The sequence below is a fragment of the Acomys russatus genome, chromosome 6 (assembly GCF_903995435.1).
Source record: "Acomys russatus chromosome 6, mAcoRus1.1, whole genome shotgun sequence".
NCBI lineage: Eukaryota > Metazoa > Chordata > Mammalia > Rodentia > Muridae > Acomys > Acomys russatus.
The window spans coordinates 75,465,757-75,493,140 of record NC_067142.1 but is presented as its reverse complement, the minus strand read 5'-3'; the positions used below and the strand labels follow the sequence as shown (position 1 = coordinate 75,493,140).

The window sequence follows — 27,384 nt, the reverse complement described above, 5'->3', positions numbered from 1 at the left end:
TCAACCCTCCAGAGTATGCTGAGAAGTAAACTGCATGCTATTGCTTAGGGGGAATTTAAGGTTGTTTTCATTTAAAAAAAACTTCTATGGTCTACTTTATTATCCAGAGAACTGTTAAATTTCATTCAGTCAATATTGAATAACCAGTAAGTGCCAGGGTCTGAGAACACAGAAGGGAACTGAAGTAGCTTCTTACAGTGAGAGAGGCCCAGGCCACGGTGTGAGGGACTAAGTACAGACAGGCATGAAGCGTTGGGAGTGAATCACACCCTCAGAGCTTGGGGACAGGAGAGGTTGCTGAGCACAAAACGAAACCCGGATGGTTAGGGTGTGGGGCACAAGCTCATGCAGGGGGAGGAGGTAGGTCTTCAGACCACCCAGGCTTTGGAGATCCCTGTTATGAAATATAATGGGACGAAGGGGTATCTTTGCCAGGCCGAACCAAGATGTACTGCTGAGAAATTGTGCCATGCAACAGATCTGGTGTAAAAGAGGCTTATTGGGGGAAGTGGTGACCTGGGGAGGGACTAGAGGCTGACAGGTGGACGTGTAGACAGACAGACTGACTGAGAACAGAGCCGCGAGGGTAGAGAGAAGGGTCAGAGAGGGAGAGAGGGAGTGCATGCAGCAAACAGAAAGAGGGAATCCCAAGAACAGAGAGAGAGAGATGTGGGTGGCTTTTATCTAAGCACTTAGCTGGTGCACCTGGCAACGGTGGCAGGTCAGGACATGAGCAGCTAGCTCTAGGTCCCTGAGAGCAGGCCAGTGGAATTGCCTGTACACTGACAGCTCTGCTTTGTCTTGGAGCCATGGCAAGTTCTCTCTCTCTCTCTCTCTCTCTCTCTCTCTCTCTCTCTCTCTCTCTCTCTCTCTCTCTCTCTATCTCTCTCTCTCTCTCTCTTTCTCAGAGAGAGAGACCCGAGGTACGCAGAGATTAGGGTGGGAGAGGTCAGTCAGGGCCTGGCCACAGTCCCAGGGAGAGATGGCAGAAACAGACTTGATAGTTTCGCGTTGGAAGAGAAGCTGTGGAACTCACAGACGTGTCCGTGGGATAAGGAAGGGTTAGCAGGGAACCTGTTTTGGAAACCTGACAGGGGCATGTGGCAGAGTGGAAACCCCAGAAGAAGGCAAAGCTTAGGGAGACAGGTTTACCCAGTTCAATGCCACATGCATTGGTGATTGGGAGACATCTGAGAATGCAAGCTGCTGGGCAGGTATAAATGGTAAGACCCACAGGAAAGGGGCCTGGAGAGATGGTTCAGCAGTTAAGAGCACTGACTGCTCTTCCAGAGGTCCTGAATTTGATTCCCAGCAACCACATGGTGGCTCACAACCATCTACAATGTGATCTGATGCATACTGTATACATAATAAATAAATCTTTTTTTTTTTAAAGACCCACAGGACGTCTAGAATAGACACACACACATCTCTGTCATCTAGAGAAGCGGCAGTGGGGTCACTTGCGTGCAAATTACACCTCTCTTTGACACCAGTTCTCCAATTGACCTCTTGCCCAGCTCCCTACTCTACCCTACCCTACCAACTGTGTCTCCCTGAGTTTACATAGTCACTGGGCCGCTGGCTATCAGAGTGATGCCCATAGATTTCCAGACTGACCTTTGTTCCATGAACTTCACAAACAGAAGGAAGCCACACAGCAATGTCCCAGTCACACTTGTCACGCCCGCTGGAGCTTATTGTATGAGACACCTGGCGTGGTTGAAACAGATTCTCAGATAAAGCTTTTCATGGTTTAAAAATGGAAAATTGAAATTTATGCTTGAGTAGATAACACATGCATTTGTTTGTCTATTATTTGAAAGTATGAAGGCTAATAATACTAAGCACAATGCTTTGTCTGTGGCACTGAGAGTGGAACACAGCATATATGCTGGACAAGACGTCTGCCACCAAAGTGAGAGCCACACAGCACCTAACTTTAAAATATGTCTATATGTATAGCCTTAATTCTACTCATAAGGACTTGGTTGCTCACTAAATTTCCAGTAAATGGCACTGTCCTTCAGTTACTATGGTTTTTTGTTTTCTAGCTTTTGTTATTGTTGTTTTTATGAACCTGGTATTTTACCTGCATGTATCTCTGTGTACTTCATATGTACAATACCAGCAAATGCCAAGGTCTCCTGAAACTAGAATTGGAGACGCATGTGAGTGCTGGGAATGTAGTCCTCATCTTCTGAAAGAAATCTAATGCTCTGCTCAGCCATGTCCCGAGCCCATCAGTTAAAATATTGTAACATATATATCCAGCTGGGTTGGTTTTGCTTTTTTAATTTTTTTTTTAACACATCTTTTTTACTAAGCAACCAATCATTTCCTTGGGGAGGATGCCATAACTCCAAGAAAAAAAAAAAACATGGTTTCTTGTAGCTTGTGTAGCCCTGGGCATCAACACATCTCCTCACAGGTGCTAGGGACATCTGCACAGAGCCACACACACAGCCCTGCCAGTTCTCTGGGCACAGTGTTTTTCTTATTGTAAAACAAAACAAACAAAAAAACTACTGGGAGAACAACACCTTCGGTACAAGAGCAATTAGCTCCAGTTTCAGGAGCAAGACCGATAAAAAGGAACTCGGGACTTGCTTTTTGTTTTGTGTCAGAGTCTTTCCTGATATCCCCTAATCCTTGGTATTTTGAAGAGGTTAGAATGTTCGCTAGTGCAACAGAAAGAGGCCACACAGAAGACATCACTGTGGCTATTCAATACAAGGTAGACATCGGTGGGGCCCCTGATGATGAGAACAAGACTTCTTCGAGCTAACAGCAAAGGCAGGCACCCCTAGGACATGGCTGACAGAGCATGGAGGGTCACAAGCCTACATGTGCTGGGCTTGGCTTGATCCTTCTGCAGTACAGCTTTGGTGAGGGCACATGGACAGGGCAGTGGGTGCCCTAGGACACTGGTGTCCCCACTGGACACTCTCACCTCCATCCTGTGCACACAGGCTGCTGTAGAGTGTTTGGCTCTGGGGGTCCCACACAGTGAATTGGGGGACAGGAAAGGGAACCCAGTTTGGTGGAGCACCTGCTCAGAGCCATTCAGTCCCATAGGTTGATCCCCACACTCTAGACGACAAAGGTTCAGAGGGATTCACGGCTTAACCTGCGCCCCACAGCTGCTATGGTAGAGCTGCAAATGGAACCACCAAAGAAAGAGAACATACTAAAACACACCCCCACTGTACCCCCAAGATTCCCCTACCTCTAAAGCCAGGTGTGTCAGAGTTGCCATTTGGGGTGCCATGGCACGGAAGCTCTGGAGGAAAGCCAGGCAGCATCCTTCCTGTGTCACCAAGTGTGCTACCATGTTACCTAGACCACACAGCATGCTACCTGACACTTAGCGACACTGGCATGTCACATCTTCTAGGGGACTCATGGTTAGGTCTTCCAGGAACTGGGCCTTCTGGAACTGACCTCTCCTGAGAAGTCAGAACCCAGGTGAAGTGTCACAGTGGAGGTACCCATGGCCACCTGAGCTGATGATGACACCTCCTTGAGGTGTCCTTCACTGTAGTGAACGGCATCAGTGTTCTACCTTCCCTAGACCACATACAAACCTTTACTCTTTATCCAGTCACCTCCAATATGCACTGAAGTGCTAGAACCCCCCCTTTCCTGAGTCTTCAAATGAAGCAGGCGCCAAGTCTACCCTGTGCTGGATGGTGGGTACCTCAAGTGCTCAGTCCCAGGGGAGGGGTACGTGCAGAGATATACCCACAGTCAGTGGGTACCAGCTCTAACTGATTGGACCCCAGGCTGTGCCCCTTTCAGACTGCAGTACCCACTATCAGGGAAAGCATTGTTTAGTATCCTCTCAGTTGGAGAGGAAAAGAGACTCCTTGGTGGCCATAGTACCTGGGCTCCTGGTTATCAGTGTTCTGAGGTCCAGGGCTGGTATGAAAGCTTCAGACTGCAAATACACTGTGGTAACAAACTTGGGCCATAAATTGTAATCTTCACAAGCATGGAACTGGGCACTTCCCTTCGCTGATTCTTACCTTAAATAAGTGTTGGGGTTTGTTTGTTTGAAAAGGTCCATGAACAGTGGATTTGTCTGAACTGTTGATCCGCAGACATTAGCAAACTCAACCTGAGGAAGGGCAATGCCAGCAGCTACTTGAGGCTAATCAGAGGGAAAAAAAAAAAATGTCACGTACCCTCATTACCTGCAATTAAGTAACAGTGGTGGTTAGAGGTGGGCAGTGGGCTGAGACATTGCAGGGAGTCCTGCTTTATTGTCTGAGGCCCAGTGACTCCAAGGCACCTTGATCAAAGTATAATTCTGTCCTGAAAATTCTAATGTTCTTCCACCTGGATTAGACTGTAAGAGGCAGGACCTTCAAATTGCTCTTTGGATCTGTTGCTTTGTATCACCCACACCCCACCCCACCCCTCTATTCTTGAGCTTTTTGGGTACCCCACCGCATAGGGGCCTTAATACGAAGACAGCTCTGAGACCTGCGATGTACCATACAGTCTTGTACAACCCCGCTGCTGATAAAGCAGAGCTTAAATTAGGCCCAATGAAAGGTTGACAATGACTAATAATTAAAGTGCACGTTGACAGCAGTGTACCGTGGAATATTCCAGCATCCCAGCCAAGCTTTGGGCCCCATTGTGAAGTGAAATAGGGTTATGTGAATTCAAGCCCATCTTTGTGATAACCTGACAGGGCTCTTAGATAGTGGACACATCGGGTATACATCCTAGATACATTGTACAAAAGAATAACTTACGACCTGGCTGGGGTGGAGCAGAGCAGTGGGAGATGCTGCCACTCACAATCAGAGCTTGTGGGGTCTTTTGGGAGGGAGGGAATGTGAAAAGAACAACTTTCCAGAGTCATTCTTTCTATCCAGAGTGTGGACACCCAAGGTCAAGCTTAGGCGATCAGGTTTAGCAGCAAATGCTTTTATTCATTGTGCCATCCTGCCAGCCCAGCACACAGTGTTTCGTTTTTTGTTTTTGTTTGTTTGGTTGTTGTTGTTGTTGTTGTTGTTGTTTGGGTTTTGTTTTGTTTTTCGAGACAGGGTTTCTCTGTGAGGCCTTGGCTGTCCTGGACTTGCTTTGTAGACCAGGCTGGCCTCGAACTCACAGTGATACACTTGCCTCTGCCTCCTGAGTGCTGGGATTAAAGGCATTTGCTGCCACCGCCACCACTACCGCCACTGCTGCCGCTACCACTGCTGCCGCTACCACTGCCACCACCATCACCCACCCCCAGCTCCAGCACACAGTTTTAAATTAAGAATTATTTCTAAATTTTCTGTTTACACTTTCGGGCTGCAGTCGCCCATGGGTAAACAAAACTCTGCCTAAGGGGGAAGAACTGGACCAAAACTGATGTGAGTCACCCTTATGCCCTTTTGCCTGATTCTGTGTTTTTAGATGGAGCTCCAGCACTGGGCCCTCCGGGTCACTGTCACCATGATTTAGTTTGCTGTCTGAAGTCCAGGGTGAAAGCTACCTTGTGCACACAAAGGATCAGCTGAGTCACTGGGCTGGGAAAGTGCAAAAAGGCAGGGCCGGTGGGGACTCACACTCAGCCACCTTACCTGTGTCCTGTGACCTGCAGGGAGTCAAGGCATCTGCCCTGAGCTCTGGTGAACAGCAGAGCACGCTGGGTTAATTCTGCCCAGAAAAGTAAAGGCCAGCACGTTTGTCCCCAGGGAAAACAACAGCGGTGCTCTGGTCCCTCCTGCTGCAGTCAGGTAGGAGACGGATTGCAAAGTTCCCTGGGCAGGTTGGCCATCTTTCCTGCTGCCCCTGCTTGCTGCTCTCCTGATGATATCATGCAGAATTATTCTCTCAGTGGCTCTGGGGCAACAGGTGACAATATTCCAAATTCTCAAAGAAGTGGACTTAATGGTAGAGACAGAGAGTCTCTGGAAAGGGGGTGGGGGTTGGGGGTCTGGAGACCATGCAAAGTCCCTCCCTGAGTTCAGAGGGACTCATCTTCAGCCATCTCTAACCTGCTTTAATTCAAGCTGGTCTCACCGCCTGAATAAAGAGGAGTCTGAGGACAAGGGCTGAGGGAGCCTCAGGTTGAGAGACTAAAGACTTGGTCTGGAGGCATGAGAACGGAATGATGGGATGCACACCAACACACACACACACACACACACACACACACAGAGACAGAGACAGACAGAGAGAGAGACAGAGAGACAGAGAGAGACAGAGACACAGAGACACAGAGAGACAGAGATACAGAGAGAGACACACACACAGAGACAGACAGACAGACACAGAAAAAGAGAAATACACACAAATAGAGACATTCACATGCAGAGAGAGAGAGACAGACAGACAAAGAGAGAAATACACACACACACACACACACACACACACACACACACACACAGAGATAGTTATGAGCTGCCATGTGGATGCTGGGGATTGAACCCAGGTCCTTTGGAGGAGCAGACTTTGCTCTTAACCACTGAGCCACTGTTCCAGCCCCGCACAGGTGGTTTTCAAAAGGGCTTTTTCCTGCCTTGACTTGCACTTCCTGCTCTGTGGCCCCAGACTGGTCCTGACTATAGTGTGTGCAGTGAAAGCGCCTTTCCCTCGCTCCAGGGATAGGCTCATGTTCATGCTAAACTGAGCACTGCTCTGGAAGATGGATGCTGAGGAGCTTGGCCACAGTGCTGGGCTGGGATCTCTCCGGTATTGGTTTACAGATACCAAGTTCTTCTTTCTTCCTCCTGAGACAAAAGACAAAAGACTCAGAGCTCTGGCTATTAAAGTGCAGCGTAGATTTTCTGAAACATAATAGTGCATGTCTGCAGAAACTGGAGACGTGCTTACCAGGGGCACAGGATGGGTTGGGGACTAGAGAAGTGACAGGTTCAGGGTATAAGGTTTCTCTTCGTTGAAATGACAATACCCTGCCATCAGCTCTGCTGATGGCTGCCCATGTCCGTGAGTACACTCCAAACAATTGGATTGTACACTTGAAGTGGGCACACTGTAGGGGTGTGTGTGTCCTGTTTTAATAAGCTATTTTAAAAAATACACAGACAAGGCATGTGTAGCCACAGGTGGGCTTCCTCACATTGTCTCTTTCCCAGCTGGACTCAGTCCCCAGGACCTGTGACCTCCCACTTTCCTTTGTGCCCCATGAAGAACCCTCCTTCCAGGACCACACATGGAACAGTAACTCCTCTTTTCACACGTAGGGGTATAGAGAGAACCTTTTGAGCAGCCTTGGGGGCAGGTGGCCCCTCAGAAGCCACAGGCCTCCAAATGCAGCCTCCACAGCCCCCACCCAGCACTAGGCTGAAGCCACCATGGGTGTGGGCAGTTCTTACCGCTTAGCGGAGTTATAAGCAAGTTTGACTCTCTTGCTTATATTTATATGTTTATATATTTATATGTTTATATATTTATATGTTTATATATTTATATGTTTACATATTTATATGTTTATATATTTATATGTTTATATATTTATATGTCTATATATTTATATGTTTATATATTTATATGTTTACATATTTATATGTTTATATATTTATATGTTTACATATTTATATGTTTATATATTTATATGTCTATATATTTATATGTCTATATATTTATATGTTTATATATTTATATGTTTACATATTTATATGTTTATATATTTATATGTTTATATATTTATATGTTTACATATTTATATGTTTATATATTTATATGTCTATATATTTATATGTCTATATATTTATATGTCTATATATTTATATGTCTATATATTTATATGTTTACATATTTATATGTTTACATATTTATATGTTTACATATTTATATGTCTACATATTTATATGTCTACATATTTATATGTCTACATATTTATATGTCTATATATTTATATGTCTATATATTTATATGTCTATATATTTATATGTCTGTCTATATATTTATATGTCTATATATTTATATGTCTATATATTTATATGTCTATATATTTATATGTCTATATATTTATATGTTTATATTGTATGACTTTAGCATCGTTGGCCTAAATAAGAAAATTATTGGCCAGGCATGATGAACCATATCTATAATCCTGGGTACTAGGAAGCCTGAGGCAGGAGGATGGATGGAGTCCGTGGCCAGCCTGGACACCATAGCCAAACTGTGTCTCAAACGTCGTTAAGACAAAACAGTAGCCAGTGTCTCTCCAAGTCCTACTGCTAATTTAGGAATAGCAGAACAAGGCCATGAGAATACACAGATAAGGGCTCAAACTGTAAAGATTAGGTTCACAACCAAAACCATAAGAGAATGCACAGATCATAGTAAATAATGCCCACGTTAGAAAAGATTGAAACAACGGGAGTTTTTAAAGGCAAAATAAAGAGTGTGGGACTGGCAGTGTAACTCAGCCTCTTATACTTGATACCAGGGACTATGTCCCAGTGACCAAGATGATGATGATGATAATAACAACAACAACAATAATAATAACAACTACTACAACAACAGATAAAGCTAAGACATACTGGCTCACACCTTTAATCCCAGCACTCGGGAGGCAGAGGCAGGCGGATCGCTGTGAGTTCGAGGCCAGCCTGGTCTACAAAGCAAGTCCAGGACAGCCAAGGCTACACAGAAAGACCCTGTCTCAAAAAACAAAACAAACAAACCAACAACAACAAAAAAAAACCCCAAAACAAAACAAAAAAACCAAAGATGTACAACATTGGTTACTCTGAAGCAGGAACCTTGGCTGCTGTGACTAATAAGAGAAGAGGCTTCAGAGTAAGGTGGAAGACATTAGCCAAATTCTTGTCTGTGTGGGGCCGTGGCAGCCGCTGTGCGCGCTTGGGGCATGGCAGAGTCTTTTCCCACATCAACTGTCAGTCACATAGAAGAATCCTTTCCTCATTAGCGTTTCTTGTGAGGCTGACAGAAGAAATGCCGTTTTCATTCTGGCAGCTTGATTTTTCTCTCAGGACCCACATGAATAAGGCCAGGAGCAGGCCATGCCTTAGTTGTTCCCTGGTTATGGTGACAGGTTACTTGGTAAGAAATGTCTTAAAGGAAGAGGGGTTTCTTTGGGCTGTGCTTGAGGGTGGAGTCAGTCACAGCAGGGCAGGCATGGTGACAGGAGCTGGAGGGGACTAGTCACATTAGACCCACAGCCAGTGAGCAGAGACACAATGCTGGCGCTCAGCCTGGGGCTCACACTTGAAAAGGCACCAACCATGTTCAGGGTGGGGCTTCCTACCTCTGTTCACATTTTTTTCTGGAAGCACCCTCCCAGGCATACCCGGAAGCTAGTCTCCTAGGGGCTTCTAAACTCCATCAAGTTCACAGCCGAGATTAACCCTCACGTGTGGAAATAGATTCGGGAAGAGCCGTTTTGTTAGGTGGGGTCTCTGGAGAGCCAGGTCCCAGGCTCTGGCCAGATTGTCCCTCTTGCTGACGTATCCTCTTTATCTCCTAGGAGTCATGTGGCTGGAACTTCTCCTGGCTTCAGTGCTGGGCTATGTCATCTACTGGTTCGTCTCCCGGGACAAGGAGGAAACCTTACCACTTGAAGATGGGTGGTGGGGCCCCGGGTCAAAGCCCTCAACCGAAGAAGATGAGAGCATCCGACCTTTCAAGGTAGAAACATCGGATGAAGAAATCAAGGTGAGACACCCTTTGCCAGGCAGGGTCAAAACCAAAGGGGTTTCCCTTGGACTAGCGTCGGGGACAGGGTTGATGATGGGGTTTTGGAAATGGGTCCATCTTGTGGTTTTCTCTGCCCACTCTTCTCCTGAGGACATGCACATTTTGCTCCCCAAAATATATTTTCTGCTTACTAACCCCATCTCTCTAGCGACTTTTCCTCCCCACAGAAGGCCCAGGAGGGCTGCTAGAAGAACCACTGTGTGCATCCTAGACCAAAGGAAGCTTCCATTCCCCTCCCCTTCCACCCACTTGAGGCTGGCACAGAGTTCAAGGGGGCAAGTGAGCTGGGCTGAGGTAGAGGTCACACCTAACAGAGGGAAGTGGTTCTCAGGACATCCAGTAGCATGGAGACCACAGGGTCAGCACTGGGCAAGCCTGTACTGTGTGTGGACCACTCCTGGGCCCATCATATTTCTATAGCAAGCCTGCCCATTGTCACCTGTTGTGCCAGCTCTTGAAGGTGGGCCCTGAAGCTGAGAATGGTGCTGTAGGTACTACATCCCAGGAGATGGAAGGGACAAACAGAAGGGGTCTAAGTCTCAGGGGACTAAGTCTAAGTCCCCACATAGAGTTGGAATCAGAAAGGAGGGGCCAGTGAGTAGGAGAAGGGGAGAAGGAAATCTCCTGGGGGCGGGGGCAGATTCAAGCAGGGTCACAGGGGCCAGACCTTCCACGCTCCATCCTTTCCTCCACCCTGTGATCCTTGAACAGCTACTGTGTATGGATGGATGCTCTGCAGAGGACTTGGAGAACTCAGAGACCCTCCCGTCACACAGTTGAGCCTTTAGCATCCATGCACAAAAGGGGAGTGCATCCAAGGATACGGTGACCCACACGGCAGTAGAGAGATTAATGTCATCGGGGCACTAACAAAAGGTCACAAAAGTTCCCAGGAGGAAGGGATTGAGAGTCGGATCTGGACTGGTGCCAAGGGCAAGCAGCTGAGGTTTGTGTGTGGGACGGTGCCGGCCCTTCCTGCTGAGGCCGGGAGCTGAGCTCTGAGGATCACTCCTGGGTGGAGTCCAGACTTAGAAGGAGTCTAAGGTTTCCAAGCCTGCGTGAGGGTGCCAGGGGATGTGAAAATCTCTGGGAATGATGACACCTGAGCCACTCCAGGAGGCAGCAGGCACATCCCTCAGCTGGAATGCTTTTATCTAGATTGGGTTGCATTTGGACCCTGAGCCCTCGGCACTCTATTTTATCTGAGTTAGGATCACTCGATGCTGTACAGCAAAGGCTCAAGGCCAAGTGCAGCCTACCACTTGTTCTTCTTAACTGCCTGGTGGATAACTTCCAAGTCTTTGAAAGGGTGTGCAAAAACAAAACAAAACAAAAACAAAAACAAACAAACAAACAAACAAACAAAAACCCTGCAGGGGCCCTCTGTGTCCGCGGGCTCACTGCTCCTGCAGGGGACCTCTGTGTCCACGGGCTCACTGCTCCTGCAGGGGACCTCTGTGTCCACGGCTCACTGCTCCTGCAGGGGTCCTCTGTGTCCACGGGCTCGCTGCTCCTGCAGGGGTCCTCTGTGACCACGGGCTCGCTGCTCCTGCAGGGGTCCTCTGTGTCCACGGGCTCGCTGCTCCTGCAGGGGCCCTCTGTGTCCACGGGCTCGCTGCTCCTGCAGGGGCTCTCTGTGTCCACGGGCTCGCTGCTCCTGCAGGGGTCCTCTGTGACAGCTCCTTTGCTACATGGAGAAAGTAGAGGGCCGGCATCTTTCCTAAAAATCTTCCTATGTGACTATTTACAAAGCTGCCAATTACAGAACTAGAGAAGCCTTGGCCAACTAAAAGTAAGTATTGTTGTAGCTGGGCTCGCAGCGCATGCCTTTAATCCCAGCACTGGGGAGGCAGAGGCAGGAGGATCTCTGTAAATTTGAGACCAGCCTGGCCTACAAAGCCAGTCCAGGACAGCCAAGACTACACAAGAAACCCAGTCTTGAAAAACAAAACAAAACCAAAAAAAAAAAAAAAAAGTATTGTTCACACATGTAAGAAATGAAAAATCTGTGCGAGGACAGAGCTAAAAGGGAGACCACCTGTGGCATGGGCAAAGCCTTCCAGCCTCTCCCTGCACCTCCCATTCCAACGAAACAAACATAGATGAAAGGAAATCTGCCCACAGAAGAGAAGCCCTATGCCTCTCAAGGACCCAGTGACACATATGGGTGCCCTGTGTGGCCCTTCCTTGGTGTCCATCTACGGCTGCAGGGTTCACTCTGAGTTGTGGGCACAGCTCTCTCCTGCCTCTGCCACCCACCCACCCTGGCTTCTTTGCTGCAGGACTTACATCAGAGGATCGATAGGTTCCGGGCATCCCCGCCTTTGGAGGGCAGCCGCTTCCACTATGGCTTCAACTCCAACTACCTGAAGAAAGTGGTGTCCTACTGGAGGAATGGGTTTGACTGGAGGAAGCAGGTGGAAGTCCTCAACCAGTACCCTCACTTCAAGACCAAGATTGAAGGTGAGTTTCCAGGTCACAAGCCAGGATGGGGGCGAGGAGCGGGTCATAGGAGTAGCCTTCCTGCAGAAGTCAACCATGCCTAAGTCAAGCACTAGAAGCGAGTGTTAGGTCCCTGAGATGTTGTGGTTCACCATCTTGCCAGGATGTACAGATAATGCCTGAGTCAACAAACCATCACTATCAACAAACCATCAGTCTTTAGTGTTAGACACAAGGGCAGAGCAATGGTTTTGTAACCAGAGACCTGCAAACTGCACTCAGCAATGCAGAGAGGTCCTTGAGCAGTGCCTGTAAAGGAAGCCTGGGGTCTAGGCATGGCTTGCGTCAGCTCAGGCCCTGCTGGAGTTTTAGGGTAGACAATTCTGTGGAGTACTCAGCAGTCAAGCCTATGATAAACTGTCCTGTCCAAACATAGCCCTCAACCTCATGTCCCAGCCTATGTGTGCTGTCACTCACACTGGCCATGAAGACACATAGTTAACTCTTTGTTTCCAGGAAGGGTCACCCCAGGGTTATCTGGTCTGAATGAATAGTTTCCTCAGTAGAAGGCAAGTTTTTTAACAACACACAGACTCGGAATCAAGCAGGGGATGTTTAATAAAATCAGATGATGCTGTTAATTTTTTAATCCACTAATTTTTTGTGTGTGTGGTAAAATCCATGTAACATAAAATTCGCTGGCCTTGATGAAATTTAAGTGCCCAATTCAGTGGCTTGGGGCAATAAGTGTGGCATTCTGTGGCATTAAGATGCTTTACTGTTAGGCAGGCTATTTCCAGAAGTTCACCACCATCCCAAACTGAAACTCTGTACCTGTCACTCCCCAGCCTTCTCAACCTTCCCCAGCCCTCAGCAGACCCCGCCCCCATCTCTGTGAATTCACCTACAGAAATTACTCATTTAATGGAATCGTGCAAGTGTTTTGTTGGTTGGTTGGCTTTTTTTTTTCTTCTTCTTCTATTTGTGCCTGGCTTCTTACTGTCTTCATCTCCTGAGTAGCATGCTCCAAAACTTCATTTTTGCTGCAGTATTGGGGATGGAGTCCAGTGATTCAGGCATGCTAGGCAAGAACTCCACAGCTCATTCCTGTACCCCACCCTGTTCTTACTTTTCAAGGCTAAATAACATCCCACAGTGTGAAGGAAACACTTCCTTTATCCACTCACACACTCAAGGACACCTTTGGCTGCTGTGAGTGACACAGACCTTGGGTGTACACTCAGCTCATGAAGACCCTGCTTGTGTTTATTTAGCACAGCGCTGCATGCCTGTGATCCCAGCACTTTGGAGGCACAGGTGGGAGGGTTTCATGTTCAAGGTCAAAACACAACACAAAGCTAAATGACTTTTCCACTCTCTGGGCTGCCACCCAAAAATGGCAATGCTGAATCAGATGGAAACTCTAGTCTCAAATTTTTGAGAAACCACCATGGTCTTTTCTTTTTTTTTTTTCTTTTCTTTTCTTTTTTTTTTTTTTTTTTTTTTTTTTTTTTGGCTTTTCAAGACAGAGTTTCTCTGTGTAACAGCTCTGGCTCTGTAGTCCAGGCTGGCCTTGAACTCACGGAGATCCGCCTGTCTCTGCCTCCCAAGTGCTGGAATTAAAGGCGTGCGCCACCACCGCCCTGCCTCACTGTGGTGTTTGCATCAGCCATGGAAACATTTTACATTCTGTTCAGGGTGCACAGGTGTTCCAGTCTCTCCACATCCTCCCCTAGGCTTGTTAATTCCTGGGATTTGTGACAGTAGCCATCCTAAAGGTTATGGGGTGCTATCTTCCTACATATATGTATATGTATATGTATGGTTTTTTGTTTGTAGCGGATCATGATTGTTTTTCCACCATGACTAATGGTATGAAGCATCTTTGTATTAAATATTGGACATTTTTAGTTCTTTAGAAAAATATGTGCTCAAATCATTTGCCCATTGTTTCTGGATGCTGTGTGTGGTTCCAGGTTGGTTTGAATTCTTGGCCATAAATGATCCTCCTGCCCCAGGCTCTTGAAGAGCTGGGGCTACAGGTGGAGTTTGACGTCACATTGTAGTCAGGTTTTACTCTCGGAGGGCGCCGCTGTGCTGTGCAAGATCCTGGCATCTCCCGCCATGAGTTCACTAAGAGCACCCAGCCACTTTACCAAAGCCAGCTGTTCAGGAAGATGGACCAGCCCTACAGGCTGTCATTTAAAGCCAAATGGCCCGGCTTTGTGGGCTCAGACATGGCGCTGTCTGCTGCCTCAGACTTCCTGTGTCCATGCAGCAGATATGAACAGTGTACTTCTCCATTTCAGGTGTTGTACTCGGGCTAGGATGGCAAGTTAGACAGGACAGGGTCTCACAGTTCATGGCTGGGGCATGACGCAGAGCTCCTTTCCCCAGTTGTGAGGAAGGGCTTCTTGGAAGATGCATCCACAACACAAAGATAACCAGGGGCTTGACAGTAGCCCTCTGAGCAATTCTGTGTACTTTCCTTAGACCTGGCCCTGGCAGGATGGGTTCTGTCTGTTGGACTTGGAATCATGGTTCTCAGCCCTGCCCTACGGAAGGGAGTAGCCTCAGTCCACAGTCCCAGCAAATCTTCCATCCCGCTCCTTTCCTGGGCTCCACAGTCTGAGGTGGCTTGCCCTGCTCCCTACCATCCTCCGCCTTGTGCTGTACTATTTGGGGACCCTCGGTGTCCCCATTCTCTGTGCTTCAGTCTCAGACCCTTTCACCAGGGGTGTGTCCAGGGCCCCACCAGCCCCTCTATGGAGCTCCCTGTCCTGCCACTTTTCTGCTTCTTTGGCAAGGAGAGCCACAGACCCACCCCTACCCCAGGCCTCCTGATAGGAGAACCCTCTCGATTTCCAAGAGTCTGAGGGCTTCAGAGCCTGAAGGGTAAGTTCACCCACCCACCCAGGGAGGAGACGGTTTCCCTGGACACAGGCAGGTGATGCAGGCCCAGGCAGGCTCTGCCCCTGACCCTTCACCCCTCAGGAACTGCCCAGGGGACTTAGGCTCTCTGCCTGTGACACTTTTTACTCCTCTTGCTTCTCTCCAGACCCACTACTGCCTTCCTGCACTCAGTTTGGATTCGTAGACTGTTGTCCTACAGGAGATGAAACCAAAGCCATTTCTTCCGCAAGGGAAACAGGCCCATGAGGTCACCTCAGGACTACAAGTGTCCTCAGGCTGGAAGGTGGCTCAGCAGGAGGAGGTGCAAGACACTAATAATACTAGTCAGAATTAATACTAATAAGAATTAATGCCGGGCGTGGTGGCGCACGCCTTTAATCCCAGCACTCGAGAGGCAGAGGCAGGCAAAGCGCTATGAGTTGGAGGCCAGCCTGGTCTACAAAGCAAGTCTAGGACAGCCAGGGCTACACAGAGAAACCCTGTCTAGAAAAACCAAAAAATAAAAAAATTAATAATGATAATAATAACTTCAAATTGCTATAATACAACTCGTACAAGGGAACACAGACAAACGCAAGTATGTCAGTGTGTCTCTAGTCTAGAGCCAAATGCTGCTGTCCTTACGTGAGCTTCTAAGGAGAGCCCATGGGGATGCAAGCGCTGATATGTATTTTTATTTTTCTAATTTTAACATCAGATGACATGGTACTAAAATTTGAATTAGAAATGGGCTCATTTTTAAAAATACCCATTAAAATGAACTTGAAGATTGTCAGTAAGGTTAGCAACCGAGGAGCATCCTGGGAGATATTATTGCTAAGTAGAAAAAATAAGGTTCCAAAATAGAACAAGCACAGTTTTTTAGTTTTGTTATGTTCTGAAAGTGTTCCTTGGAAATGTGAAATATACTAAAAAAATAAACCCTAAGAACCCAGGGCAGGCGGGGGCCTGGGAAGAATCCTGAAAAGTGTGGTCAGATTAAAGGCCAGAAACCCTGAACTACACAGCACTGAGTGAGTGGACCAAAGTCATACAGCTTTGAAAAGGGAGAAAATGCAGCAGGTGTCGGGGTCTATTGTCTTAGTCCTTGGAAGACAGAGGCAGGAGAGTCAGAAGTTGAAGGTCAGCCTGGGACGGTGAGAACAGTTTTCAAAAAGAAAAAAAAAAAATCTGCAGTGTCATTCACAAGAGGGCAGATTCATGATTCCACCTATGTGAGGTATCTGAAACAGAGAAACTACCGGAAACAGATTAAATGGGCTTGGGAGATGCTAACAATGTGTAGAATGCTGTGGTGATGGCAGAGGACTAAGTTCTAGGATGGATCTACAGCCATAGTAAGGGGCCCTGCAGGCAAGGGGCGTGGCCCAACTGCAGGCGAGGGGCGTGGCTCACCAATGGACCAGTTGCCTAAACCATTCAGGGCCTGGGATCCAGCGCCATCACCATAAAGTGAACAGATGACATTTCTAATGAATAATTTTGAGAAGTTAAAAAGTTTAGTTTGAACCGGGCACAGTGGCTCATGCCTTTAATCCCAGCACTCGGGAGGCAGAGGCAGGCGAATCACTGTGAGTTTGAGGCCAGCCTGGGTTACAAAGTGAGTCCAGAACAGCCAGAGTGATACATAGAAACCCTGTCTCAAAAAACCAAAAAATAAAAAAAAATATATAAAAATAAAAGCTTAGTTTTGGGGTCTGGAGAGATGTGGGAAACTTTATACCTGTTCATAGTAGAAAAACTTAAATACATACCTCACAAAGAACAAAAAGTACTTGGCTCTACCACTTCTAGAGGAATACTTTGTACAACTTTGGAATTTATCCCCGAGAACTTCAAATCTCTCCAAGTCCTTGGCCTCTGTGGTGGTGTGAATAGGAACGGCCCCCACAGACTCATGTGTTTGAATGCTTGGCACATTGGGAGTGGCACTATTAGGAGGTGTGGCCTTGATGGAGGAAGTGTGTCACTGTGGGGGCGGGCTTTAAGGTCTTATATGCTCAAGCTATGCCCAGTGTGGTACACAGTCTCCTGCTGCCTCTGGATCAAGACGCAAAACTCTCAGCTCCATCTCCAGCACCAACTGCCAGCGTGCTGCCATGCTTCCCGCCATGATGGAAATAGACTAAACCTCTGAACTGTAAGCCAGCCCCAGTCAAACTTTTTTTTTTTTTTTAATGAGAGTTGCAGTGGTCATGGTGTCTCTTCACAGCAATAGAACCCAAACTAAGCCCCGGAGGGTGTAGCCCATGGTTGGTTATGATATGACGTCAGTGTGCATTCTATAGAAACCGTACTTGGTCCTTCTCCCAGGCTGGTGGCAGTCACAACAGGCACAACTCTCACACAGCCCCATTACCACAGAGGAAACAACCTATCTGCAGGGAACTGGGGAGGCTAAGCTGTCATGTTTGACAAGTTAGATATGTTAAATGCACTGTGTGTGTGTGTGTGTGTGTGTGTGTGTGTGTGTGTGTTGAGCACTGGACACAGGGCCTCATGCATAATACACAAGTGATCTGCCAATCTGTTAGATCACGAAATAAGTGACTACTTAATGCATTTTTTTTTTTTTTTACTTCCGAAATTTTTACATCAGGCAGGTTCATCAGAACATAAGTCATGTGTGGCTGCTGCATTCACGAACAGGTTAGGCCAGCCAATAACTGCAGCATGGCACTGCCCTGGGTGGGACTCTGTTGGCTGTTGGTGGCTGCCAGGGGTAGGGAAGTCATTTTTCTCTGGGGTTGTAGCTGATGGTAGCTTGGCCATAGCCATGTATGTGCAGACAGCACTAACTGGACTTAATGAGTTAGGGAAAAAAAGAGGACATGAATATGAGAGCAGAGTCCTAGGGAGTGCCACACTCTCCAGATGCGTATATACATGTCATATCATATATACACATATGTGTGCGTGTATGTTATGTAAATGTATATTATTATTACATTTAATAGGTTATACATGTATATGTATGTGTGTGTATATGGTGTTTGTATCTTGATAGTATCACACACAAGTGCATATATATGTATATATATATGTGAAATTATTGAAGAATAAATAAAAATACTTCATTTTAAAAAATGGAACACCACTGGGTGTGGTGGCGCATGCCTTTAATCCCAGTACTCAGGAGGCAGAGGCAGACGGATTGATGTGAGTTCGAAGCCAGACTGGTCTACAAAGTGAGTCCAGGACAGCCAAGGCTACACAGAGAAACCCTGTCTCGAAAAAACAAACAAACAAAAAAGGAACACCATGTAAGTGAAAATACTGTGCATAGAACTGTTTGCCAAACTGGACTATAGCATGGCCCTGACAGGGTCACTTAGTTTCGTGGCAATGAGTTCTTTTGTACACTAGATGAGTGCTCTGATGGTGTCACATCACAGGACCATACTGCGGTGCTCTGTCAAGTGCAGTCCACCGTTGCTTGGTATATGGGCCTCTCCCGGCCACTGGTGTGCTCTTAATGAACAAGCGTTTGTGGAGCCCTGCTGTTGCCTCCAGAGAGCACACCCTAATGTGACTGGGAGGTCAGTGGGGACAAGCACATAGCCAGAGTACGCTGTAAGCACCCAACAGTGAGGCTTGTTGTCACTGTCATCAGTACCTTGGGGACACTAAGGGCACAGCACTTATTCTTGCCTAGGAATGGCTCATGAGAAACAAGATCTCCAAGACTTCAGTCTTTATTACAGCAGGACTATTCTTCCCTCACCCTGAGTGCTCTGTCCCTCACCCTGACTGTGTTCTGTCCCCAGGGCTGGACATCCACTTCATCCATGTGAAGCCTCCCCAGATGCCCTCAGGCCGCACCCCAAAGCCCTTGCTGATGGTGCACGGCTGGCCCGGCTCCTTTTATGAGTTTTACAAGATCATCCCGCTGCTGACTGACCCCAAGACCCATGGCCTGAGTGACGAGCACGTGTTTGAAGTCATCTGTCCCTCCATTCCTGGCTATGGCTTCTCAGAGGCATCCAGCAAGAAAGGTACAAGGTTTTGAAGCACATCCCAGACTGTGTTGTTTTCACTGGTGTCTGCTCGAGGCAGCACCACTCTGAGCCCTGTGCTGTGCCTCACAGACCCTTCTTTGGTGGCTGCAGTGTCCTGAGAGAGGCAGGACCAAGCACACTGCCGTGAGGTCTGGTTTTTCTTCAGGACACCAAGGCTCCTCTGATCTCCTATGAGGTGTTTTCTCCTCAACCTAGGGAAAGAAAGGTCTGGGGAATTTACCAGGCACCTGGGCACCTACCCATGACTCCCCTGTGTCATGCTCATTGCACTAGAAAGTTGTCACCAGCTGTTGAAAGCTGCAGTGAATCTGACTCTGGAAGCAAGGATGGCTGACACTCCCACTGCAACCCCTATTCAAAGCATGTTTATCTCAAAGCGTCCTTCAGGACACCCAGTCCTGGGTCAGGCTGGCCTCGGGTAGAGGGAAAAACAGCAAGCAGCTAAGAGTATTAAAAACATCGCATCCTTGAGGACAGCTAGAAGGCAAATTTATTTCCAATAGACACTGCCACTGTTTATTGCATAGTATATAAATCCTTATGGTGGGAAACTCAACAGTGGAGAGAAACCTCTCCACAGGGAATTCTAGGTGTCTGCTTCAACCTCCCTCATTGATTTCTGGAAGGTTCTTTTATTGCTTGCTTTCTCAGGCAGGTGCCTCCACTCACCCGTATAGCCTGTTGGAAACTTCTGAAATGATGATTTTTTTTCTATTTTATCTGCTGCTGTTGCTGCTGCTGCACTTAGCACCTCACTCATTCAAAGCCTGAAGAACGGCTACCGTAGACCATTCTCTGTACAGAACAACCTGTCTGTCCCTCTTTTTTTTTTTTTTTTTTTTTTTTTTTTGGTTTTTCAAGACAGGGTTTCTCTGTGTAGCCTTGGCCATTCTGGACTCACTTTGTAGACCAGGCTGGCCTCGAACTCACAGCGATCCGCCTGCCTCTGCCTCCCGAGTGCTGGGATTAGAGGCGTGCGCCACCACGCCTGGCTCCTATCTTGTCCCTTTCACGCTCAGGTTTAAACACGGTGGCCACTGCCAGGATCTTCTACAAGCTTATGTTGCGGCTGGGCTTCCAGAAATTCTACATCCAAGGCGGGGACTGGGGGTCCCTCATCTGCACCAACATGGCCCAGATGGTTCCCAAGTAAGTGGCATGGCACAGCCTCACCAAGATTTCTGTCTCTGTGTGATCTACACAAGACACAGGACTGTTCATCCCAGACCCTCTTGAGCAATGTGTAAGACTTGGGGCTCCCCTTAGCCAAGTCCCCACAGGCCTGGATGCTGATGGGTCTGGGGGTGGGGCAAGGAAACAGGTCTTCTCTCATTATGTGGGAGAGGGTGTGTTGGCCCCATTCTCCCCTTGGGGGTAGCTATGTCTGAAGAGGACCATGTTGGGTAAGGTCTAGAACAGCCCTGACAAAAACACTCTAGAAAATTTTCCTCGTCCCCAACCATTTACCTCCAACTCAGTGAAGCCCCAGAAGGACAGGTGCTGACAGAGGCTGGCTGGCCTGTGCGCTTCACCTCTGTGGCCTGGCCCTGTCCTCCCCCATCTCCTCTCACACCTGCCCTTCATAGCAGCCAAGCTCACCTGGACCCATTCTGCTGCCCACAGCCACGTGAAAGGCCTGCACTTGAATATGGCTTTCATTTCACGAAGTTTTTACCCCCTGACCCCTCTCCTGGGCCAGCGTTTTGGGAGATTTCTTGGCTACACTGAGAGGGATATCGAGCTGTTGTACCCCTTCAAGGAGAAGATTTTCCACAGCATCATGAGAGAGAGTGGCTACTTACACATCCAGGCCACCAAGCCGGACACTGTGGGTAAGCACACCAGGGCAGGGGGCCCAGAGGGAATCTCAGCTTATGCCAAGAAAGCCCCTAAGGAGGAAAGCAGAACTCTTTGTTTTCCATACCGAGAACTGAAGCCATCACATGGGCCAGACAAGTGACCTGCTGCTCAGCACAGCTATAGTCCCATGTGAGAGGCAGAGGCCAAGGGAACCCCACAAGTTTTAAGCCAGGGTAGTCTACACAGTGAGTTCCAAGCCATCCTGGCCTACATAGTGGGACTCTTGACTGAAAGAAGAAAAAAAAAAAAAAAAAAAAAAAGAGGAGGGAGGAGGAGGAGGAAAGAAACAAAAACGAGACTATTTAACTCATAAGGGAAATGATAAGATGATCGAACAATAGTTTGGTCCAAGGTATTTAAAATACAAATTGGTTTATTTTGTTTTGTTTTGTTTCGTTTGTTTTCTGAGTTTCTCTGTGTAACAGTCCTGGACTCACCTTGTAGACTAGGCTGGCCTAGAACTGACAAAGATCCGCCTACTTCTGCCTCCTGAGTGCTAGGATTAAAGGTGTGTGCCACCACGCCTGGTGTAAATTGATTTCTGATGGATCAGAACTAACACCCTCAGAGTAGCCAGGCCTGATGGCACACACAGTTCTGTAGCCCCAGCTGCTCTGGAGGCTACCTCAAGAGGCTCCGAAAAGTCCAGGCCTGCCTGGCTGGCTTAGACTGATATTCCATCTCAGGGTGACACGTTGTGGGGTGGCTGAGTGGGAGGGCATTTGCCTCAAACTGCTTAAGTCCCTGGATCCAGTCCCCAGTACAGAAGAAGAAAAAGAAAATAACACTGAAAAATGTATTTCTTCTTGATAGACCAGAATCATTTGTGTTTTCCTGGTCTTTCTATCATTTACAGAGCTGTAAAGCAGCTAAAAGACAAAGGAAGGGGGGCCGATCCTTAGAACAGCGGTTCTCAACCTTCCTACTGCTTTGACCCTTTAATACAGTTCTTTATATTGTGGTTGCCCCCGACTATAAAATTATTTTCATTGCTACTTCATAGCTGTAATGTTGCTACTGTTATGAGTCGTGATGTAAATATCTGACATGTGATCCCTGTGAAAGGATCGTTTGGCTCTAAGCAGTCTCGACACACAGGTTGAGAATCACTGCCCTAGGAGATCCAAGGACTGTCAAGTGTCCTCTGAGTGGACTCGGAGGACACCTGGGAGTCATGTTGCCCACTTCGGAACCTCTCACAGTTCCCATGGCAGTTCCGTACCCACACCAAGGACAGCTCCTGATCATAATAGCACTTTATAAAGTCAGGCTGTCTTTCCAATTTCGAAGCGGCTGTTTGTCGTATGACGAGAAGTGCAAGATACAGCACAGAGAAGTTAGTCTCCAGCTCTCCTGCCTTCCAGCTGCACTGTCCAGAAGTACACTGTCCCTGTACATGTTGTAAAATGCAGGTCCCCAGGGCCCCAGACACAGATAATGGCCTGAACCTGGACCTCAGGGGTTCTCGGGTACTGTCGCCTGTATTCACCCTTAGGTGGACTCTCTCTTCTTGCTCCTTGTGCTCAATGTGACTTCTGTGAAGTTTCTCTGCTGTTATCCCAGCATTGGTATTTGATGCTAGAAATGGTACCTAGAACCTCATGGATGCCAACCGAGTGCTGCTCACTGACCTACCCTGCCCCCTGCTGTTTCAGGGGAACAGTATTGTAACTCATAGGTACATCAATATTGATTTGTAACTAATTATCCTTTTTTTTTTTTTTAAACCGAAATATAGTCTGTGAATCCCATGAGGTTATACGAAAGATTGTTCTCAACTTGCTATATGAGACTACTCAGGCCAGGGCTGCAGAAGCAGGGTGCACAGCTAGACCCCCACACCTCCGTCCTGGAGTCACATGCTCTCTGGGGCCAGGCTTGAATCCCTCCCTTCCTCCTTCCCACCCAGGCTGTGCTCTGAACGACTCTCCCGTGGGCCTGGCTGCGTACATCTTAGAAAAGTTCTCCACCTGGACCAAGCCAGAATACCGCGAACTGGAAGATGGAGGCCTGGAGAGGTGAAGCCCCACCACCTTTCTGTCAGACAGGATCCCCAGGCTCCGCATCTCTCGGCCCAACATTCCATCCCTGTCCTCAGGCTCTCCATGGGGGAAGCCAGCAAGTTTCTTCAGTCCTTGGCTTGCTGCCCCTCCTACTCCATGGCCAGTGGACTCCTGCATAGGGGATGGGGAGGGAGAGGCCAGAAAAGGCCGATGACCAGCCTCTTAGTTGGTGGTGAGACAAAATACGTGTGCCAGGAAGTCCCCAAAGCAGCAAATACCATCTGAGCCTTCTCGGATGGGACCTGTACAGCCTGTGAGTTCTGTGGAAACCATTAGGAAGTGGCAGAGCTGTGAGAATGCATGAGGGTGTGTTGCTGTGATGCAGTCCTGTGTCCAGAGAGGTTAGCATTGATGCCAAGCTCATTTTTAGTATAGTCACATTGAAGGGCAGAGATGGCAAAGCATCCAGGTGGAGCATCCGTTCAGGACCTGCATCCACAGATGTAGAGCTTGGGTAAGATATTGTGTGGAAAAGGCAGTCTCGTGTGGTCTGGTTGATCTGGGGTAGATATCACAGAAAATGTGAATAGCAGCATCTGGGGATGCTGGGAAGTCCTTTTGATAACAAAGAAGGGACAGGAAAGGACAAAGGGACGGACAAATAGGACAGGGCCTAATAAGAGCCTCATTTCACAGACCTGAGCAATGGGAACCGTTTCCAGGTGCAGGTCTGAGAAGGGGCAGGAGTAGAAGATGGAAGGGTGCAGAGGGCAGCTTTGAGGAGGCCTATCTGAGACAGATAATGCAGCCAGCCCAGTGAGGAGGAGGCCAGCAAGTGGCCAAGGAGGCCAATCTGGAGAGTCAGGGACCAACACTGGCAGATCACAACTCCTCTGGGGCAGAAAAACCTGGAAGTTCCAGGCCCACACACAGTGGGCATTGGTGCCTGCTAGACTAAGATGTTTTCAAAGAGGGTAGCTAGGGAGGTCGGGCTGTGGTAGGTCCACAGCCCAGCAGGGCACGTCCAAGATTGAGACCCGAGAGGTGGGGCTGTGGTAGAGCCACAGCCCAGCAGGACACATTCAAGGCTGTGACCTGAGAGGAGTCAGCAACCGGCACTGGATGCGTCAGCACGGTTAGGAGGCCACTGGAGGCTATAGCTAGTCACAGTCAAGACTCAGAGGACCATAGGGCTGAAGCCAGGAGGTCAGCGAGTATCACAGAAGAGACGCTATGCTCTGCAGAGGGAGGCGTGAGGCCAAAAGCAGAGGCCCGGCTAGAAGGCACACAACTGCCAGGGATCCCTGGTGGGAGGTCACACACTTGAGTGGCAATTATCATTCATCTGCCCTTCCCTGGGCTCCCAGAACATGAGAGCTAGGCATTGTGTGACGTGGTCAGCCTGAAGCGGGCAGCGCCTTTGTTCTTGACAGCCATAGCTTTCACTGAGCCTGGGCATCCCATGTGCTTTCCCAGGAAGTTCTCCCTGGACGATCTGCTGACGAACATTATGATCTACTGGACAACAGGAACCATTGTCTCTTCCCAGCGCTTCTACAAGGAGAACATGGGCCAGGGCGTGATGGTCCATAGGCATGAGAGGTTAGGCTGGCTGAGCAGGGAGAGGGGCCTCTGGGGCTAGGGGATGGCTACCACCTGTCCTTACCTCAGAGCAGGCTTCATGAGAAGGTAAGAAAAAAAAAAATACCAGTTGTGCTCAGTATCCGCTCCTTCAGGGTGCTGGCCCACTGGGTCAGATGCTTGGGGATTCACAGACCCATATGGAGACCCTCAGGTGACAGCAAAGGGACGACCAAGCAAAGTGGGCATCAGAGGCTGCCCTTGCCCTACCTGAGTGACCCTCCCTGGCAGAAAAGGTTCTTAATGAATGGAAAATGGGGGCTGTAATGGGAGGGTAGTGTGCACCCTTGTCATTACGGCTCCACATATGGCTGAGTCCTCCCCAGGCCCTAGGGGTCTTCTCTGGAAACCACATCTCAGCCTCACCCCTCTTCCCGCAGGATGAAGGTCTTTGTGCCGACCGGCTATTCAGCCTTCCCTTCCGAGTTGCTGCACGCCCCGGAAAAGTGGGTGAAGGTCAAGTACCCCAAACTCATCTCCTATTCCTACATGGAACGTGGGGGCCATTTTGCTGCCTTCGAAGAGCCAAAGCTTCTGGCCCAGGACATCCACAAGTTCATCTCCCTGGCAGAGCTACAGTAATGATGCTAGATTCCGACCTTGGCTTTGGCAGCAGCCCTGGTTCCCCCCACCCCCACCCCTCTCCCCAGTCACACTTAGGAAAGATGACCCCTTTCTGAGGAATACATTTGTTTCTGTCCCCTGACCACACTGAGGGGCCCAGACTTAACCCCCACAGAGTCACCTTTCACCACCCCTGTATGCTTCCCCTACTACGAACCTATGTTAAGCTACATGGCTTTAATGATAAATGCATTTGTTTCTAAAAGTGTGTAGAGCAAGTACCGTGTATTTCTTCGACACCTGAGGAGAGTTGCCCAGGGCTCACCCACCTCCACCAGTCTTGGGCCCAGCACGACCCTCTGAACCTGGCCTTGACTACAAGGGCAGAGGGGCAGCTAGGTGCCACCAGCAGTCAAGGCCATACTGCGCTCAGAAGGCAACCTCGGAAAACTACTGGGACCTCTTGAGCACAGGCCACTGGGAGCAGAGGTTGTGTGGCTGGCAGTTGTCTGTGAGAAGATCTAACTATCCCAGCTCCAGCCATGTCTCCAAATGAGCCCAGAGAGGTCAGCCAGCTGTGTTTGGTCCCCACAGTGCTGTGGCTGAGGTAGACAGAGAGGATCCCCCATGCATGGCTCTGTACCAACAGAACACGGTCTCCTTCTCTACCCCAGAAGACCTCTCCCTATCATGATCCTGTGCCTTAGGCATCCCCCAGTGGGCAGCAGGGAGGCTGCTTTTAGTCAAAAGCGGCTGCCCAGCTCCAGTATCCCCCTGGGGAAAATACCAGGGGCTGTCTGACCCTCTGTGGGGTGTAGCTTCTGGACTAAGTATGCTCCAACACCCAGCCCGGGTGCCCACTCTCCCACTGCCGCTCCATCCTTCACATCCCTCCATGAACCCCATGGCACTGCCCCCCCCCCCCACCTTAGAGAGAACAGACCCCTGCCTGGAATCTCTCAGACCCCTAGGAGGAAAGAGAGGCAGGGTCTTACCAGCTAGGCGCAGTGGATACTTTATTAATAGTCCTCATTGTGACTGCTTACTGTGTGGTAACCCAGAACCTCTGCCCTGATCCAGCCAGGGTCCCAAATAAACGTGATCCAAAAACCCAGAACAACAGATGTGGAAGTACGTACGTGCACAGCTGCTAGGAGCCTGCTACAGTCATCAGCAGCAGGTGCCTTCCTGGTCCCCACACCTCCCTGCTGGGAGTCCCTAAGTGGGCCCCCCGTCCCCTGCACTAAACGTCTGGAACCCATCTGGAGTCCATCTTAGGCCTGACTATCGCCAGATAGCAACAAAGATGTTTCCCCCCAACTTCTCAGGGGAAACACAGCTTCCTGGTGCTGTGTTCTGCTGGGCTGTGTGTGTGTCCGCTATGCCTCCTCCCGGGAACAGGTTGGGAATGCCCATCTGGCATATTCCCTTGCTGTTGGCAGGGCCTCAGGTGTCCTTGAGTAATGATGCTATCTGGAGACCTTGTCATCAGGGACTTGTCTAAGAAGAGTCCTTACCCTCAAAGAGGTATCAGCTGGAAAGGCTGCTTTCCTGCCCCCGGCTATTAGGGCAGCAGCCATTACTGCTCTGCCCCTCCTATGGCAACATATGAAGGCTAGAGAAGAGGAAAGCCAGGAAGGAAAGGGGCCCTGGCCTCTCCTGGGGTGTTATCTGGCACTTCCCTCTGCAGCAGAGGACACATGCAGCTGCTGAATTCACAGGGGTGTGTGTTTGCCTCCCCCTTGTGGCTATCAGAGGACCTCACATGGGCACACGAATCACCAGGTGAGGAGGGCGCTACAGCCCAGAGCGTGAGTATCCATCCTACAAAGCTGCCCCTTTATCTATAGCGGAGGCCTCTCAAGAGTCCCAACAGATATGTGAAACTACTTGATGCCTTAAACCCACCAATTACTGCACACTGTGGCTGAAACTGGCCACTGATGCCACAGTGAGGAAGGCAGATTTCTTTTTCTTCTTCAAAAGTCGGTAGATCATGGGGCGTGGTGGTGCATGCCTTTAATCCCAGCACTTGGGAGGCAGAGGCAGGCCAATCAATGTGAGTTCAAGGCCAGCCTGGTCTACAAAGCAAGCCCAGGACAGCTAAGCCTACACAAAGAAACCCTGTCTCGAAAAGACAAAAAAAAAAAAAAAACCAAAAATCAAAAAACAAAAAAAAACAAAAAAACAAAAACAAGCTGTAGATCAAAGATCTGATCGTTAAGGGCCTCAGAATTTGTCCTTTT

The 27,384-nt window shown here is 48.6% G+C and overlaps 1 protein-coding gene across 3 annotated transcripts in view; it reads left to right on the top strand.

Annotated features, from left to right (window-relative positions):
• Ephx1 (epoxide hydrolase 1) overlaps window positions 1-25,243 on the top strand; it is a 32,979-nt gene extending 7,736 nt beyond the window's left edge. For 2 of the 3 annotated variants that reach the window (XM_051148029.1, XM_051148028.1), the window contains exons 2-9: window positions 9,467-9,654; window positions 11,979-12,159; window positions 18,819-19,046; window positions 20,090-20,219; window positions 20,694-20,902; window positions 22,840-22,948; window positions 24,410-24,535; window positions 24,955-25,243. In XM_051148029.1, the coding sequence (XP_051003986.1) occupies window positions 9,472-9,654; window positions 11,979-12,159; window positions 18,819-19,046; window positions 20,090-20,219; window positions 20,694-20,902; window positions 22,840-22,948; window positions 24,410-24,535; window positions 24,955-25,156 (1,368 nt within the window). In that variant the 5' untranslated portion in view covers window positions 9,467-9,471 and the 3' untranslated portion in view covers window positions 25,157-25,243. Of the gene's footprint in view, window positions 1-5,604; window positions 5,742-9,466; window positions 9,655-11,978; window positions 12,160-18,818; window positions 19,047-20,089; window positions 20,220-20,693; window positions 20,903-22,839; window positions 22,949-24,409; window positions 24,536-24,954 lie in introns of those variants that run through there. The other variant, XM_051148030.1, reaches the window with a different exon arrangement.
• The last annotated feature ends 2,141 nt before the right edge of the window (window positions 25,244-27,384 follow it).